At 40.0% G+C, this 18,784-nt stretch overlaps 1 protein-coding gene across 1 annotated transcript in view; it reads left to right on the forward strand.

Annotated features, from left to right (window-relative positions):
* Window positions 1–18,456, forward strand: part of LOC109937209 (SRY-box transcription factor 30) — a 36,703-nt gene extending 18,247 nt beyond the window's left edge. Inside the window, exons 4-5 of the mRNA XM_048603934.1 lie at window positions 7,743–8,241; window positions 18,081–18,456. Coding sequence (XP_048459891.1) covers window positions 7,743–8,241; window positions 18,081–18,456 — 875 coding nt within the window. The remainder of the gene's footprint in view (window positions 1–7,742; window positions 8,242–18,080) is intronic.
* The last annotated feature ends 328 nt before the right edge of the window (window positions 18,457–18,784 follow it).

The raw sequence follows: 18,784 nt of genomic DNA on the forward strand, positions 1-18,784 counted from the left end.
ATTTTCTGAAGAAGGGTCTAGGCCCGAAACGTCACCTTTCCTGCTCCTCTGATGCTGCTTGGCCTGTTGCGTTCATCCAGCTCTACACCTTGTTATCTCACTATTACTTGATGCTGTCTTTGCAGTGTCTCTCTTACTGTATTCAGGGAGGCTGATTCCAAGACTAAGCGTCATTATTAAGTTCTACTTCTGGCTAAAGATAATTAGAAAGATATTGTCTTGCATTGTAGAAGCTTTCATCCAGTGTTCATCTAAAATCTAACTCAAGACCTTAGACTGATATTGAAATTGTGTAATTAGCAGATTATTTTATTACTGAGGAACAGTTGTTGTTAAAGTCAGCAAAATATCACTGCACTCTGAAGCTGGTTCCAACATACTGACTTATGTGTTAATCGTAGATACTTTCTCATCAGCCTGTTTAGAGAGATGTTATTACATACCTCTGTCGCAGGTGGAACCTGAACCCAGCCCTCCTGGCTCAAAGGCAGGGACATGATCGCTGTGCCTCAAAAGGTCCTCCTGTGTTAATTGTAGAATATTTTCTAATCAACCTGCTCAGGTATGTTATTACACATCTTTGTAGCAGGTGGGACTTAAAACCAGGTCTCGTGGTCTAGAGGAAGGGACCCTACCACTGCACTACTGTGTTAAATGTGTGTGAATTGAGTTTAATTGTATCTGGGTTTTCAAATTGTCAGAGGATTCAGCTGGCGTCTATATGTTCGTGCCTCAGTGTCCTTGGAGATAGAGTATGCGGTGTACATCAATACTCTCTGTGCTGTTAGAGAGAGGCGGGCAGCACAGGAGGTAGAATGCTCTATCTATTCATCAAAGTCCATTTTGATTTAGCTCCATCTTCCTCTCTCAACCCCACCCTCACTTTCTGTTGAATTACATTGTCCTTAACAGGCTTTGCATGTAAATATCTAATTGGCGACATGGGTGATTTACTGGTAGTGGTTAATATTGAAAACAAAAAATACATTACAGTGGCTTGGTGGTGGAAAAAAAACGTTCAGTTGAGTGTGATAATACTTCCAAATATAAAAAAATAAAAACAATTGGCCCTTATATGACGATTGCATTTCAGTTAATTCCCCCCTTCTGTCCCTTTCCCTCTCTCACATTTAGTGTCATGTACTGCTCTGAACAGCTTAATGGCTCTGCAAGTCAATTGATTAATTGGAAACACAGGTGGTTCAGTGATGGTGGATAATAGGTGAAAAGTAACATGTTGATTTGGTGTTGGGAAAGAAACACATTCAGTTGTGCATGAAAGCACTTCTGAATATGAAACAAAATTGACCTCTATGAAAGGTCGCTTCTGGCACGGTGGCAGTGTCCATACCTTTAGACTAGGAGGTTCAGGTTCAAGTCCTACTTTCACCAAAGGCATGTAGTAGCATCCCTGACCAATATCGTGGCCCTCATGAAGGTTTGTTGTGTTGCAAGATAGTGCCCTTACTTCTGAGCCAGGAGGCCCAGGCTCCAACCCCATCTGCTCCTGGATGGATAATGGCATCTCTAAATAGGCTGAGTAGAAAATATCATGCCTCATATGAATAGACACTGATTTATACTGCTGTTGATGGGTAAGGAGTTGATGGTTTGTAATCTGTAACAGTGTAGCTAAATGCCTGTATGTGTAAGTAAAGGTTGACTCCAATTTAATCCTTCAATAATTAATTTTCTGAAAATTAACATGTTTGGTTTAAATCTGGATAGCCAACTGCTTCCAGGTAACCCATGCTGGAAAGATAGTGATTTGAATAATCAGTGCACCATAGGCCTGCACTTTGAGTACAGGGAGAGACAACTGGTGGTGAGTTTAACCTGAAGGTCATTATGCTTTGGGGGACGAGGAGCAAGGTGGAGAAGGCAGGACATGCATGGCGACCTCAGTTGGTGCAGGAATTGAACCATGTTATTGGTGTCACTATACATCGCAGATTATCTATCCAGCCAACTAAGATCATTCCCCCACCCCCAATCCCTGGTAAATATTTAAATCTGAGGATTGCAAATATATATTAGTCTCCATTTAAATTTAACAATACCTACCAAAAGTTTCCTTAAAAACTGAAACTCACCATAAAAACAAAATCAGAGAGAGATCCACAACTAAGGGAGTTTGTCATCGTAGCATCAGTTGCTCAATAACTGTGTTACATTCTGGGGAATTTGATCTGAATGTATTCACAGGTACAGAATGAATGACCTCATACTGGACTCAATCTCACATCACAAATGCATGGTATTAGAGTTCTAGAAATTTATTGCTTGAGATGTGGTTCTAACAGCCTCCAGTACATAAGTATAAGGAATTTATTAGATTATATCCACTACCCAATTCTACAATTCAAATGTTGCTCCTGCTTTCCTTAATAGGTGGCAAAGCCATGCTCATTCAAAGTACATATTGCTCAAGTAAATCATTAAGTGAGCAAGATGTACTTTGAACGAGTATAGGTTTTCCACCTATTAAGCTGGTTCTGTGGGCTGTTCTCCCCACTGAATGGTAGCAATTATTTTGTCCCCTTCTGAGGGTATAGTGTCAGCACATTACATGTTCTGCAATATATTTTGCTGACTTATAGATCCATGAAAAAGATTTACATCATTAGCAGGTCAAGAGGAATACTGAACACTTTGGACAATGACTATGCATCTGCTGTCCCGTTAGCAATTGTTTCTCTCAAATTATCTGTGCTACCTCTTCAGGATCATTAAGGAAGAGTTGTGAAAGATATGAAGCATAACAAAAACAGAAATGCCGGGAAAATTCAGTAAGACTGGCAGCATCTGTGGAGAAAATGCAGAATTAACATTTCAGGCCCTGTGACCCTTCTCTCCATAGATGCTACCAGACCTGCTGAGATTTCCCGGCATTTCTGTTTTTGTTTCTGATTTCCAGCGCCCACAGTTGTTTAGTTTTTTTGCTTAGTTTATGAAGTATGTTTAGCTGTGTTGTTGATTTATTCCGGCTTAGGGAATGACTCATGGTTAAATTGAATGTCCATAATTAACTACATTAGCAAGATTTTCCTTTTCCGTACTCTGTGAAGAGAAGACAAGAGATCACTAGAATGTATAATGATGAAGAAAGTACTTTGGATTGAGATTCTCATGTTAAATATAGATAAAAAAAAATAGAATATATTCAAATACTGTATATGTTGAGTCTTATGCTGACATCAGTCGGATCAATAGTTTTCAAACTATCCTGCTACACCTGCCTAAATGCATACATTGCAACACCTTGTGGCAACTGGCCATCAATTGGACAGCTCCTTGCCATTTTTTTCACTTCAACATTGGCTTTTGAACATAATAGTAAGAACCTCATACAGCACCTAGTGTCACACTGTGTCTGAATAAGCAAATTCTTCTGTCATTTATAGTTTTAAAAAGTTAATGTATACCCCTCATATAGTTAAACTGGATCATAATGTCTGTTTTGTACCTTCTCCCAGTATTCAAAACTGAAGACACTTGCTTGAACAGGTTAAAAGTGTAATACCACACTGAGTCCATACGTAAAAGTACAAATTAGGAGTGGGAATAAGCCCTTTGCCCCCTCCCAAACTTTGCTGTCCCAGTAGTAAATGAATTCTCCTTCTCTTCATCTTAAATGGGCCCTCTTTTTTTAAAGTAGTTGAACCCCTAGTTCTGGATTCTTCCACAGGGAAATAACTTCTCCACTTGGAGCTTGTCAAGACCCATCAGCATAATTTATCATTCAACTAACTCCCTCTTACTGTTCTAAAGTCCTAGCCTGTCCATTCCATGTATTAATATAGTAAACCTTCTATAAACTGCATCCAATGCATATGCATTCTCCCTTAAATATGAAAGCTAATTGTGTATGTATTACCCCAGATATGATCTCACCACTGCCCTGTATAATTGAAGCAGAACCTCCCTACTTGTTTCAATTCCCTTCAGAAAAAATTGTAAAATTCCATTAGCTTTCCTCATTAAAGTAACCTTATCAACTGGCACTCTTGTTAAACCAGCAAAAATTATGTACAGTACTTCAAATACGGCGATCTACTGCAATAGTAGTATTTAGGCTGTAAAGTATAACAGTGACATATATACCCCGCCACTCCACATTACATTTCTGTGACTTAATGTGTCTTCTTACATTGATTTTAGCAGGGGTGTTGATGTTTTTATATAGATTTTTTGAGAGATGTTAATGTCTTGAAGGTTATGCATATCCCTTCATTATCCAGAATATTTGATCAACTGGCACAGTCCTGGTCCAAAATCTGCCAGTTAATAAAAAAATTTGCTGTACTTGCCATACCTGTAACTTAGCCATTTGAAATTCATGCACCAGGACACCCAGATTCCTGTGCATCTCAAGAGCTTTGCAATCTCTCAATACTTAGGGAATGTGCTTCCTTTTTATCCTTCTTGCCAAAATTGACAACCTCACATTTTTCCACTTTATACTCCATTTTCCAGATCTTTGTCCACTCACTTAACTGGGTAGCACAGTGGCTCGGTGGTTAGCACTGCTGCCTCACAGCACCAGGGACCTGGGTTCGATTCCAGCCTCGGGAGACTGTCTGCGTGGAGTTTGCACATCCTCCCCATGTCTGCGTGGGTTTCCTCTGGGTGCTGTGGTTTCCTCCCACAGTACAAAGATCTGCAGCGTAGATGGATTGGCTATGCTAAATTGCCCATAGTGCCCAGGGATGTTTAGGTTAGGTGGGTTAGACACAGGAAATTAGGGGAATGGATCTGGGTGGGATGCTGTTCGGAGGGACAGTGTGGACTTGTTGGGCCAAATGGCCTGTTTCCACACTGTAGGGATTCTATGGATTAAATCTTTTTGTAGCCTCCTTATGTCCTCTTCATAACTTACTTTCCTATCTTTTTGTCCTCAGTAAATTTGGCAGCCCCCTTCCTAACATGTCAAGATATTTACCCCACTATTTGTGGTCAGCATCATTTTTTACCCTATTGCGTGCTTTCAATTTCCATCACAATAGAAGCCGAGATGACGTTATTTGAAAAATGGCTTTCAACCTCTGCCTCTGCATATCGATGATCCCTGAATATCCAGATCCCCTTCCTGATGACCCTTCCTGTAAACCCACTTTGACTTGGATCTTCCCAGGTTCCTACCCAACCTGCCCCTGACCACCTTTCACCCCCAACCCCATGGCATATGAGGTGACCATGCCAGTTATTGTCATATACTGTCCCCCACTTGAAGCCAGAGTACTGGATGAATTCCCTTCCCACATTACCCTATTCCTATCCATGCTTCCCATATCCCCCTTTACAAATACAGTTGCCCCCTTCACAATTGTTGTTTGTCCTTTCCCCAGCCAGAAGCTGCCAAACCCTGTGAGTAGTTTTCTAAGTCTTCTTTATCAAGGTAACGACCCAATTGTCTGCCTCTGCATTCCCATCTTCCCCTTAGTTTCTCTGAATTGACCAATACACTTGCTATGGCACACTCTCTAGTGTGACCTAACCAGCAGCCCTGAATCAGAAATGCCCAGCCACATGACTAATGCCTATAGATCCCCCGACTGCATTAGTCCTAGCCGTGGGTCCTGGCCCCAACCCCTGGGGTGCTAGACTGGGTGCTATGGAGCCATAGGACTGACTGCCCTTGACTTAGTGTGCCAAGACCCCCTGACATACATGCTGACATCATCATTGTAAATGTTCATATTACTGATGCACTTATCTTCCTGGATAAAGAATGCAATGTCTATGAAAAGACAATTACATTCATCCTTAATAATGGAAGACTAAACTTTGACTGCAACCGTAATTATTATGGAAATTGAGGTTTTACTATGTTCACAAATGAAAAATCATAACAGAAAGACAATCATGAAGTATCACACAGTAAAAAGACTACAGGAAGTATCAGAATGGACTCACTAAAATACCATAAAAATTTAACTGCAGCTGCAAAAGATCTTGAGATTTTATTTGCTGGAGCTTCATACACTCTAACCAAGTGTTTGTAGTGGACTATTTTGATAGATTACACAGAACATACATTACAGAAACATGTTTGTGGTAGCAAGCACACTCTCGCAAGCCTCATTTCACCTCTCATCCTCTCCTCCTATCAACATAACGTTCTGTTCCTTTCTCCCTCGTTTATTTACTGCACTTTCCCTTAACTGCAGTACTGCTATTGTCTTCAACTGCTCAATGTTGTAATTAATTTTATATTACATGTTTCTTATGGGTAAAGACATTTCTTCTGCATTCACTATTGTATTTGTTTGTGAATATCTTGTAATTTTACCTCTTAGTTTTTGCCTTCCCCACAAGTGGAAACATTTTCACTACATCTACCCTACCAAATATTTTCATTATCCTCAAGGCCTCCAATGGCCTCTCAACCACTCTATTGAGAAATACAACACAGGCCTTTTCAGTCTTTTTTCATAAGTATAACCTCAAAAATACTCATATTAAACAAACATAGATAGATATGTGATGTAATTTTTACTCGTGGTAGTGATAATATTTCATGGAGGATGTGTTATATGGATGGCATGCTGATATGATGTTTACATGACCTGATTGAAGAATGAACACTTGCAATTTCATCACATTGTTGCTGTGAGGTCAGTTCCCTTCAATATAAATATCACATTGTGCCCATGATATTCTTTAAAGCTGAGATTAATAACATTCATGGTTACACTCTGCTTCGGACTTAAAGAGGTCAAGAGCAATAAGAAAAATCATAAATACAAATTGTAGACATCAAATATGAAATTAGGTAATATTTGAATTTGACAACAGCTTAGCATCTTGAAGAGAAAGGCCAACAAAAGTCTGACTGGGATCGTCTGTCAAATGGGTTAATTGAGCAAAACCAGATTGAAGTCAGAAGTTCAGTTTTGCTAACAAGTATATTCATGAAATGATAATTGGAGGAATGCAAAGGCTGTGTCATTAGATGTTAAAATGTGGATAAAATTATAATAATGCATAACAAAGGAGTTAAAATGCAGCTCAAAATGGAAGAAAAATCAGTAAAACCCCATAGCAATTCACAAAGACACCAGTGAGCTAAATATAATTACGTAATTGTGCTGAATTCAAAATTTGTACAATGATACATTGTTATTGATTCATATAACTTTGATAGTAATTGATCTCAATTATAATACAATTCTGCTTGTTGGAATTGTTCACACCAGCTGCAACTTAACGCACATATTACAAATGATAGAGATTTGCCACTGCACAGAATTTCATGTTGTGCTGATGAGTAGTGGTGGTTGTGCTATTGTAACTGCTTATTGCAATGATATCAATGATTATTGATTTTTTTTTGGCAGTGGCAATTAGGGCTACGGTTTACCTAACTCACTGTAGCTTTGTGGATCAGCCTGTCTTTTATGTGGTACCTGGATGTTATATACTACCTTGGTCAACATGCCAGCTATTTTCAGTTGTCAAAAACTGGGGACCAATTATGTAATTTAAATTGGACATTTTAAAAATCCTACCACATTTGCAGCATCAATGGCCAGTAAAACTGAAATTTTCAGTGTCTTAATGAGTGAGAAGATACTGAAAGACTTAATATTCAGATCAAGGAATGACTTATTTTAAATTATTTCATGTCATTCTGAATTAATTCTAATTATTATAATTTGAAGTTTAAAACAATATAACATATTTCAACCAAATTCATAACTATTGGTTCTGTAATGTATGATGTCTTGATTCTCCAGCAGGTCAAAGCCAATCTCTGCGCATGCCAGTTTCTCAAGGTCCTCGTCCAAATTCAATTATACTTTATCCACAAACAAATCCTGTCCAGGTTGGTCTCCCTACGCAAAGTATATCCAACCATCCCACTGTGCCACCCACTTGTCCTCCAGGACATAGTAGAAGTGAGGTCCATCATGAGGTTCCTGGTCCAAGTGCGGTGTCAAATTGTTCAGAGCAAAGGATGCCTACAATGTCAGTGGATGTTGGCAAAAGAAATTCTACAAATGAAACTAATAACACCCACAATAGAGTTACCATCCCTGAAGTACCAGCACAAAAGGAGATACCTACTGTTTCCAACTGCCCTAGAAATCCACCACCAATGCCTTCAGCAACTCTTCCACATCCACATGCTTACCAACATCCACCAATGGGGCATGCTGCTAATCTGTTCGGAGCTGCTGCCCGATTTCCTTTTCATCATCCTTATTTCTTGCCTGGACCACCCTATTTCCCCTCAAGGTATGTAGAATCCAATTTAGAATTTACTTTATATAGAAACATTGCACTAATTAAGAACTGGAAATATGTTTGTTTTAAGTTCTTCTGTGAGATAACTTAGTGTGTTATTGAGCCCAGAAATTCAAATGGGATTGTGTGCGAGTATGTGTTTTATAGGATATTACACAGTTGAGGAAACATGCTGTACACAAGCTCCATTGAGGTCCATTTTCTGTGTAAGTTAAGGGCAAGCAGAATTGTGCAATGAAACACCAAAGTGTTCTGACCCAGGTCACACACCTGGTGCCTGTTGCAAAACAGCCTTCAGTAAAAACTTTCATACAGCATGTTTCCTGAACTGCACAATGCATATTGTGCCACTGTAGGTAGGTATACTGGGACAGCTGCTGTTGTACTGCCTTTATAGACACAGTACAGTTAACTTGGCCATGCAAATGTAATTTGGGGTTATGGTTTCTGGCATTGGACTGGGCTAAGCGGTGATTCTGCTCCAGGACTCTTGCACTGGGGAACCAGGATCTTTGGGGCCCAACACATTGTTAAAGACGGAAATAATGTAGAGAAAGGCAAAGATTTAATAATTACCTCATAACCACACCATCACTCCCCACACCAACTCTTGTGCCCATGGAGCTCTTTAAGTGCGTCGTGCAATACTCATTAACAACATTTCCCAAATATTTTAAATAAACAATCTCATTATGGAGTAATATCAATTCGCAGTCCTGCAGGTATGACCACCATGGAATGCACATTATCAGTCTATTGTTCAAAAAATGGCTGTAAAGGGAACTTGGTGACTCAATAGTTGATGGTCTCCAGGATTTAAGATTGATAACAACTGTTAAATGTCTTGCACTCCTTACTGGCTGTGTGTACAGGTATACACATCTGTCTAATTTTGGCAGCAGCTGGTAACTGGGGGACACTGTGGCAAGTGATAATATCAATAGACTAGCAGCAGCTAACCAGGTGAATCCTCTAACAGCTTGGTTTCGGATCCCACTACAGCAGCTGGTGGTTGAGTTTAAATTCAATTTATATTTCTAAAAGATCATTTTGTAATGGTGACTGTGCATGAATTCTTATAAAAACCCATCTAGTTCACTAATGTTTATTAGGGAAAGAAATCTGCCATCCTTACCTGGTCTGGCCTAAGTGTGACTCTGGACCGATAGCAGTGTGGTTGATTTTTAATCACCTTCTGAAATGGCCAAACATGTCAGTCAGTTCAAGGGCAATTAGGGAAAGGCAACAAAAAGCTTCCTATAGAAGGATAAAAGAATCTCAGAGGCCCCAAGGTTTTCTTATGCATAATTCTCAAACATAAGATGAGTACGTGGGTGGTAATACTTAGGGCTAGGGAACTTTTCTTGGGGTAGAGTAGAGGAAAAGTAACAGCTTGTACTTTATACTTGATCTTGGACTGCTTGGTACTGATTTAGTATGTTACTTCTGTATGTAAAATTAAACGACTGGAATTTTTGTTTGACCAGAGATTCTCTGAGAACAATGGAAATCTGAGAAAAATATTTTAATCGATGATGCGTATCTTAATCAATGGGCAATTTAGTTGGCAACTCGCTTAGCTGTAAGAATATAAGATATAGGAGCAGGAGTAAATGTGGCCCACTGGATGACTCCATCGTTCAATATAATCGTAATTGATCTTTAGTTTCAGCTCCACTTTGCCACTTGCTTCCCACATCTCATTTACGATGATAACTTACTTATGTGATGTAATCTGAGTACTAATTCAAAATATTAAGATCCATCATGTTTTTCAGAAGGCACAACAAGGAATCATTGTCCATTGATAAATGGAGGCTCTGTATTTCTGAAAGATCCTTTCATTCGCTAAGGAACACTCTGCCATTTAGCAAAAATGTATTTTATCATGATTCAGCACCTAGCCACATATCATCTCTATGAAAACAGCCTTAAAATACAACAGATTATTCTCTAAATTTAGTGGAACGTTTAAGTTCTTATTCATTTTTGTAGCCAATTTTCTACATTTTACCTTGGTTTTTGGCATTTAACTTGCATTTCTTGTCAAAACAGTTTGGTAAGGTGGCAGGTGCCATATCCAAGTAGCCTTTTTTGATGTGTATCAAAATGAATCCTACAGCATGTATTATCCTAGTCTTATGAGAACATGCCAGTAATCACATTGTTCCATCGTGTTTTCAACACACCAAAACACACATGCAAGCTTTTGTGCCAGTACAGGAGGCAATTTTGGAATAATAATGATGATTGTTATTTTTTAACTCTTCTGTGATTCTTGATCCAGAAAGCTCAGTGATAAACCACGTTGCACATTGTCATTATTTTTGTACACATGCTATGATCTTTCTTGAACATTAGTAGCTGCTCTGTTGGCTCATTTTTCCCTTAAACCTCCATTGGCAGTAATCTCTTTCATTATTCTAATGCATTCGATCAATATAAACATCACATTTCTGGTATGCTGGATCAATTTGGTCCTCTACTATGTCAATTGCAATAAAGTTTTTGGTGCTGATGATTTCACCTGTCATCATCAAGATGTATACTTCTAAAATTATCCAAACTATTTGTCACAAGTCTTTTCTTTAAAAACTTGATTTTCACAATCTCTCAGCGACCTAAAAGGCCTTACAACCTATTGAGAACGTACCCTTGAAGTGTAGTAACTGTTGTAATATAACAAATATAGCTGCAGTTAGCTTCCAAAAACAACCAGATAATAAGTTTTAATGATGCACTGAGCAAGCAGTAGCAAGATGCAGCACTTTTTGTGAGGCCAGAAAGAATATTCCTGCCTCAAAACATTTTCAGGATGTTTTTGAAGCAGTCTTCAGATATTCAGATGTGCAGAAAACAGGAAGGATTGTGGTATTCTGATGTTCTTTGGAAAAAGATTTGAGTACAGAGCAAGAATATCATACTGTCCATGTATAGGGCATTGGTGAAACCACACCTGTGTGTAGTTGTCGTCTCCTAACTTGACAAAGATATACTTGCTATAGAGGGAGTGCACAAAGGGTTCATCAAACTGATTCCTGGTATAGCAGATTTGTCATTAGGAAAGATTGGGTCAACTGGGCTTGTAATCGCTGGTGTTCAGAAGTGTAAGAGGGGATATCATTGAAACATGTAAAATTCTGACGGGGCTGGACAGATTGGATGCAGGTATGATATTTTCCTGGGTGAGGGGTCCAGAACAAGGGGTCATGATCTCAGGATACAGGGTGGGCCTGTTTGGACTTGGCCTTTTTCCACTCAGATATTGGTGAGCCTATAGAATTCCCTGCCACATGAGATTGTGGAGATGAAGTCACTGAATTATATGTTTAAGAAAGAAGTGGATAGATTTTTACAGACTGAAACCTTCAAGGAGTACTGGGAAAGAGCAGGAGAAAAATAGAGATTGAGAACCAGCCATGATCATGTTGAAGGTTTTTAGGAATGCTAATGGACCAAATGGCTTACTCATGCTCTTATTTTCTGTGTTTCTATTCTAGTGAAGACCTCTGGTTTAGTAACTTTCCATTTAATTTATTGAGCCTGTAAGATGTATGAGAATTGCAAATAGATGTCTACCATCAGCACCCAAACCCACGTCTTGCATGTAGAGTTGAGCTTAAAATGAGAACAGCCATGATCAAAGGGTCAAGTGGCCTACTCTTGTTCCTTGTTTGTATGTACATACAGAAGTGTCACAGTGCAGAAGGAACATTCACTCCATCGTGCCTACACTGATCTTCAAATGAGTGTCATTACCTACAGTCATTTTCCTGCTTTTTCCCTGTACTGTTGCCCATTATTTCTATCCCAATTACCATCCAATACCCTCCTGAATGCTTCAATTGAACCTGCTTCCAACATATTCCAGGCACTACATTCCAAAACTACTCACTATGTGAAAAAGTTTTTTCTCACATCAACATTTGCTCCTTTTGTAAATCACTTTAAATCTGTGCCTTCTGATTCCTTTTATGAGCAGAAACAGTTTCTCCCTGTATACTGAAACCCGCTCATGATTTTGAAGACCTTTATCAAATCTCCATTCTGTCTTCTCCTTACCAGGGAGAACAGTCCCAACTTCTTCAACTGCCCTCATAACTAAATGTTCTCATTCCTGGGAGCCAATCTTATAAATTGCTTCTGCATTCTCTCCTGTGCATTCAAATCCTTCCTTTAATGTGGCATCCAGAACTGTACACAACATCCAGCTAAGGTCTCACACAAATTCAACATCACCTCCTTGCTTTTGTATTCTATGTCCCTATAAATAAAGGGATAATATCTGCTTTATTAATTGCTTTCTCAACCTGTCCTACTACCTTCAGTGATCTGAAACATATACACCCAGGTCCCCCTACTCCTGTACCCCTTTAGAATTGTACCCCTATTTTATACTATCTTTCAATGTTCTTCCCACAAAAATGCACTTCTCTACATTGAATTCAATCTGTCAACAATCCTTCCACTCCACCATCTAGAACATTAATATAAATCAGGAAAAGCCAGCATCCAAAAACCAATCCCGGATCAGATTTTAAAAAATGGACGAGAATGACTCATAGATTAATGTAGAGATCGAAATTAGTGTATAAGAGAAAGCTAGCTAGAAATGTGAGAACAGATAGTAAGAGTTTATGTAGGCATTAAAAATGGAAAAGATTAACTAAAATAAGTGTTAGTCCTCTCAGTGAGAATGGTGATTTAATAATAGATATAAAGGTCATAGCTCATAAAGTAAATACATATTTTGCTTCAGTCTTCAACACAGAGGATACAAAAAAGTTCCAGTAATAGATATAAATCAGGCAGTGGAAGAGAGAGAGAGAATCTTGGTGGAATTACAATCACTAGGCCCGTGTACTAAATGAACAGACAGAAGTGTAGGCTGACACGACCCTGGTCTTGATTGAACTTTTTCATTCTAAGGTCTTAAGAGGGGGTGACTCATAAGACCATAAGACATAGGAACAGAAATTGCACCATTTGGCCCATCGAGTTTGCTCTACTATTCAATCATCGCCGATAAGTTTCTCAAGCCCATTCTCTCACTTTCTCTCCACAACCTTTGATCCCTTTGACAATCAAGAACCTATTATCTTTTACCTGGCCTCCAAGGAATTCCATAGAATCACCACTCTCTGGCTGAAGAGGTTTCTCCTTATCTCCATTCTAAAGGGTCTTCCCTTTACTCTAAGGCTGTGCCCTTGGGTCCTAGTCTGCCTTGCCAATGGAAACATCGTCCCAATGTCCACTCTGTCATGTCTCTTCAGTATTCTATAAGTTTCAATTAGATCCCCCCTCATCCTTCTAAACACCATCAAGTATAGACCTGGAGTCCTTATACGTTCGACGTGTGTTTAGCCTTGGGATCATTCTCATGAACCACTTCTGGACCCGCTGCAGAGCCAGTACATCCTTCCTGAGGTATGGGGCCCAAAATTGCTCACACTGCTCTAAATGTGGTCTGACCAGAGCTTTATAAATCCTCAGAAGTACTTCCCTGCTTTTATATTCTAGTCCTGTCAAAATAAATGACAACACTGTCTTTGCCATCCTAACTACCGACTAAACCTGCAAGTGTACCTTCAGAGAATCCTGGACTAGGACTCCCAAGTTCCTTTGCACTTCAGATTTCTGAATTTTCTACCTATTTAGCAAATAGTCAATGCCTCTATTCTTCCTACCAAAGTGCATGACCTCATACTTTCCCACGTTGTTTTCCATCTGCCACTTCTTTGCCCACTCTCCTAACCTGTCTAAATCCTTCAGCCTCCCCACTTCCTCAATACTATTTGTCTCTCCACCTATCTTTGTGTCATCTGCATACTTAGCCAGAATGCCCTCAATTCCTTCATGGAAAGTGAAAAGTTATGGTCCCAACACTGGCCCTTGTGAAACACCACTAGTCACTTTTATCCTTTTATCCCCACTCTCTGCTTCCTGCCAGACAGCCAATCTTCTATCCATGCTAATACCTTGCCTCTAACACCATGGGCCCTTATCTTACTCAGCAGTCTCGTGTGCGACACCTTGTCAAAGGCCTTCTGGAATTCCAGGTAGATAACATCCATTGGCTCTCTTAGGTTAACCTGCTCATTACCTCCTCCAGGAATTCTGATTTGTCAGGCATAATGAAACCATGCTGACTTTTCCCTGTTTTACCATGCGCTTCCAAGTATTCAGAAATCTCAATGGCCTCCAAAATCTTACTGACAACTAAGGTCAGGCTAATTGGCCTGTAATATCCCCTTGCAGCCACTTCTCCGTGATGCCTATCACATCATACCTGCCAATTTCAATCTGTGCCACAAGCCTATTTATCTTATTTTGTATATTGCATGCATTCAGGTACAGCACCTTCAGTCTTGTATTGACCGTCCCTCTTCTCATTGTCATTTGTTTATCCAGTGTGCTTGAAGTTTGATTCCTTTCCAAACACTCTGTCCTATTTTTTGTGCTGGAAACATTAATAACCTTTTCCTGAGTCCTCCTTTCGTTTCATTTTTTTCATACTTTTCCATGCAGTTGAATCCACCCCCACAGATGTTAACCTGCTGCTTTGTTTCCCATTGACCATTATACTTCTTGGAGTTTTACTCTTCCCTTCCACCCACTTTCTAGTTTAAAGTCCTGTTGACCACCCTATTTATCCTTTTCGTGAGAACATTGTTCCCTGCTCAGATCAGGTGGAGACCGTCCCAACGGTACAGATCCCTGCTGTTCCAATACTGATGCCAGTGCCCCATGGAAAGGAACCCATCTTTCTCGTTCCACTCTTTTAGCCATGTGTTTACTTCCCTTATTCTCGCATCCGTATGCCAATTTGCACATAGCTCAGGCAGTAATCTGGAGATTATAACCCTTGAGGACCTGTTCTTTAATTTAGTTCCTAGTTCCCGATTATCCCTAAACCTGTCCTCTTGCCTATGTTGTTTGTCCCGACGTGGACCACAACAATTGGATCCTTCCCCTCCCTCTCCAATATCCTTTCAAGCCAATCAGAGATGTTCCTCACCCTGGCATCAGGCAGGCAACATGCCATGGAGGGGTCCCTAACCTGCCTACAAAGGATGCTACCTATTTCCCCTAATAATAGGATCCCCTACAAATACCCTTGTCTTTTTGCTTCCCCCTCTTGAATGGTCTCTTGTGCCACGGTGCTGTGGTCAGCTGGCCTATCGTCCTACAGCCCTATTCTTCATCGACACAGGGGGAGCAAATACTTTGTACCTTTTGAACAAGGTCAAGATCTGAGGCTCCTCTGTTCCTGATTGCAGGATCCCTATACCTGCCTCACTTGCAGTCATACCCTGCTGTCCCTGGCCACTGACCGAATTTGTGGTACTTGATCTACCAGGTGTGATTACCTGCAGCGTAATTCTGCCTCTCCCAGATTATGTAGTAGATGCATTGATGTTAATTGTCGAAAGTTTGCTGGACTCTGAAAAGGTTCCATCAAACTAGAAAGTAACAAATGTAATTCCTGTATTCAAGAATTGGGGAGGCGTAAACAAGAAACAGTTCTTACTTTCTCTGAGCAAACTATGGGCCCATTAGCTTGATGTTCTTCTTGGGGAAGGTGTTAGAATCGATTACTAGTGAAGCAATAGTTGGGCATTTGGAAAAGCTCAAGGTACGCAGGGTAAGTTGGCATGGTTTTGTGAAAGGGAAATCACATTTAACCAATCTAATGAATTTTTGAAGGGGTAGCCAGCACTGATTATAAAGGGAAGCCTGTAGACATTTTGTATTTGGATTTCTAGAAGGCATTTAACAAGGTGCCATATAAAAGGTTAATGCTGGAAGTATGAGCTCATGGTGTAGGGGCCAATAGATTAGAATGGATAGAAGACTGTTTTCTGCCAGCCAGAGATCATGCATAAATTGACCTTTTTCTGATTGGCAGGATGTAATGAGTGGAGTTCTGTGTGGGTTTGTGCTGGGGCCTCTGCTTTTTACAATTTATATCAATACCTCAGATGAGGGGAGTGAAGACATTGTGGCTGAATTTGAGGATGACACAAAGATAGGTAGGAAAGTATGTTGTGAAGAGAACATAACAAAGATGGATATATATGGGTTGAGTGGGTAGGCAAAAATCTGGCAGATGGAAGTATAATGCAGGAAAATGTTAAGTTGTTCACTTTGGTAGAATAAAAAAGCAGAGTAATACTTAAATAGAGAAAGACTGTAGAATTTTGAGGCGCAGAGGAATATGGATGTTTTGCATGAGTCACAAAAAGTTGATTAACAGGACCAGCACGTAATCAAGAAGGTTAATAGAATATTATCCTTTATTATGAAAGGAATTGAACATGTTTATAGCAGGTGGAAATGAACTAGAGGCGATTCAGACAAGGTCCACTAGATGGAAACATAGAATGAGGGGGTTGTCTTATGAGGAAAGATTGTCCATGCTGGGCTTTCGCTGGAGTTTGGAAGAGAGAGAGGTGACTTGATTGAAGTGTTTAAGATCCTTTATGGTTTGTGTTGTTCTAAACTTTCCTTCCTATCCCTACTTATTGATACTGATTTGAAATCAAAACAATTTCTATCCTCTGTCATTCCCACGTCTCTAAATGATAGATTTCGATGACCTCCTTATCTTCTGCCTTCTTCTCAGTTCGAAAATCCACGTTGTCATAATTACTTAATTACCTCCCTATTTGTGTCCAATTCTTGTGATATCTTGTATGGTAGAGCCTGATGTTTCATCTGTGTCCTTCAATGCCAAATGTCTCTTGCTAATAAAAGGCACTGGCTACGAATTTCTAGCAGAAACCCTTCTCACAATGAAAAGCTAAGCATATCTCCAGCTGGATGTGGTGTAAATTTTCTCCCGAGCTATTCCATCACCTTCTGCACTTGCTCTGGTAATTTCAGGATTTCAGCAGCCATGCCCCAAAAGGTGCTGACATGCATAAACATTGCCACAGTGCATAAACATAGCACAAACTGAAGGGCTTACCTCATGCAATGCCACTTTTATTATTTGTTGCCAGCAACTCTTGAAATCTATGTGTTTCCACATCCAGCATTTTAAAACGATAGAACTTTTGCCCAATCAAGCCTTCTACAGTCAACCTTCAATGCTTCGCCAGGAGCAAACTCCTGATAGGGGTCACAGGACACCAGAATGATTTAATAAACTCTAGACATAAAACCAGACTTCAAGTTCTACCTACACTTCAGCTCGCCTAGCCATGCCATCCAAAGTCGTGGCAATTTTGGGCGGCACGGTGGCTCAGTGGTTAGCACTGCCGCCTCACAGGGCCAGGGACCCATGTTCAATTCCACCCTCAGGCGACTGTGTGGAGTTTGCACATTCTCCCTGTGTCTGCGTGGGTTTCCTCCGGGTGCTCCAGTTTCCTCCCACAGTCCAAAGATGTGCAGTCTAGGTGGATTGACCATGCTAAATTGCCTATAGTGGTCAGGGATGTATAGATTAGGATGGTTATAGGGGGATGGGTCTGGGTGGGATGCTCTGAGGGTCAGTGTCGACTTGTTGGGCAAAGGGCCTGTTTCTACACTGTAGGGATTCTGTGAACAATTCTATGAACTAACAACCAAGATCTGGATAATAGCCCAAATCAGCTAAATAGTGGCAAAGTGCCTTTGGAAGAAGTAGATGTTGGCAAGGTCAGATGTTTGAAGGATAATAACATTAGGAATGTAACTTAACATAACAGTTACACTGCTGTGCTTTCCTGTTTTGTTCGTAATATCCTTCAAACCATTTGTAACTCTTTGTAATGCATTCAATGTTGTTGTCCGTTATTATGTTATAGGCAAACATTGAACTGATTCTATCTCTTTTCCCTCTATAGTACCTGCCCTTACAGTAGGCCACCCTATGGCTATGGTGATTTCGCAAACAGCATGTCTGAATGCCTGGGCTATTATGAGGACCGATACCAGAAGCATGAAGCTATGTTCTCTGCACTGAATAGAGATTACCCTTTTAGAGAGTACCCAGATGACTGTCAACGCAACACAGACTCCAGGAGCAATAGCAGCATTGAGGAAGGACCTCACTCCAACAGCCTGGGAGGTGAAGAGTACCTGAATTCTGTGCCACAGTTAGATGTTGGAGCACTGGAAAATGTCTTCACGACCCCAATGTCTGCTCCATCACAGCCACAAAGAGTGGAGATGGTCCATAGTGATGATGAACAAGAAGGCAAAGTATTAAAAAGCCTGTAGCTAAAAAAAAACTATTCCATTTGTTTTAACCATACCATCATAAAAAAGTATCTCTTTGGAATGATGATTCTTTTATTTATAATAAACCAAACTGAGAATTCACAGTTTTGTCTCCACACGGGAGCACTTGATGTTTATAACATCCATGCATGAAAATATTGAGCAGTGAAAATATAATTTTAACTTTTGCACGCAAAAAATACAGAAAGAAAAATTTGTTGGTGTTACAGATTGTTATTGATACATTTTAAACTGTCTTCAGTGACATTTACTTTTTATTCAGTTTCAAACTTCAGTTGAAACACACCTAACTATTAGTTAGTGCTTG

This window comes from Rhincodon typus, chromosome 12, assembly GCF_021869965.1.
Source record: "Rhincodon typus isolate 14 chromosome 12, sRhiTyp1.1, whole genome shotgun sequence".
Lineage (NCBI taxonomy): Eukaryota > Metazoa > Chordata > Chondrichthyes > Orectolobiformes > Rhincodontidae > Rhincodon > Rhincodon typus.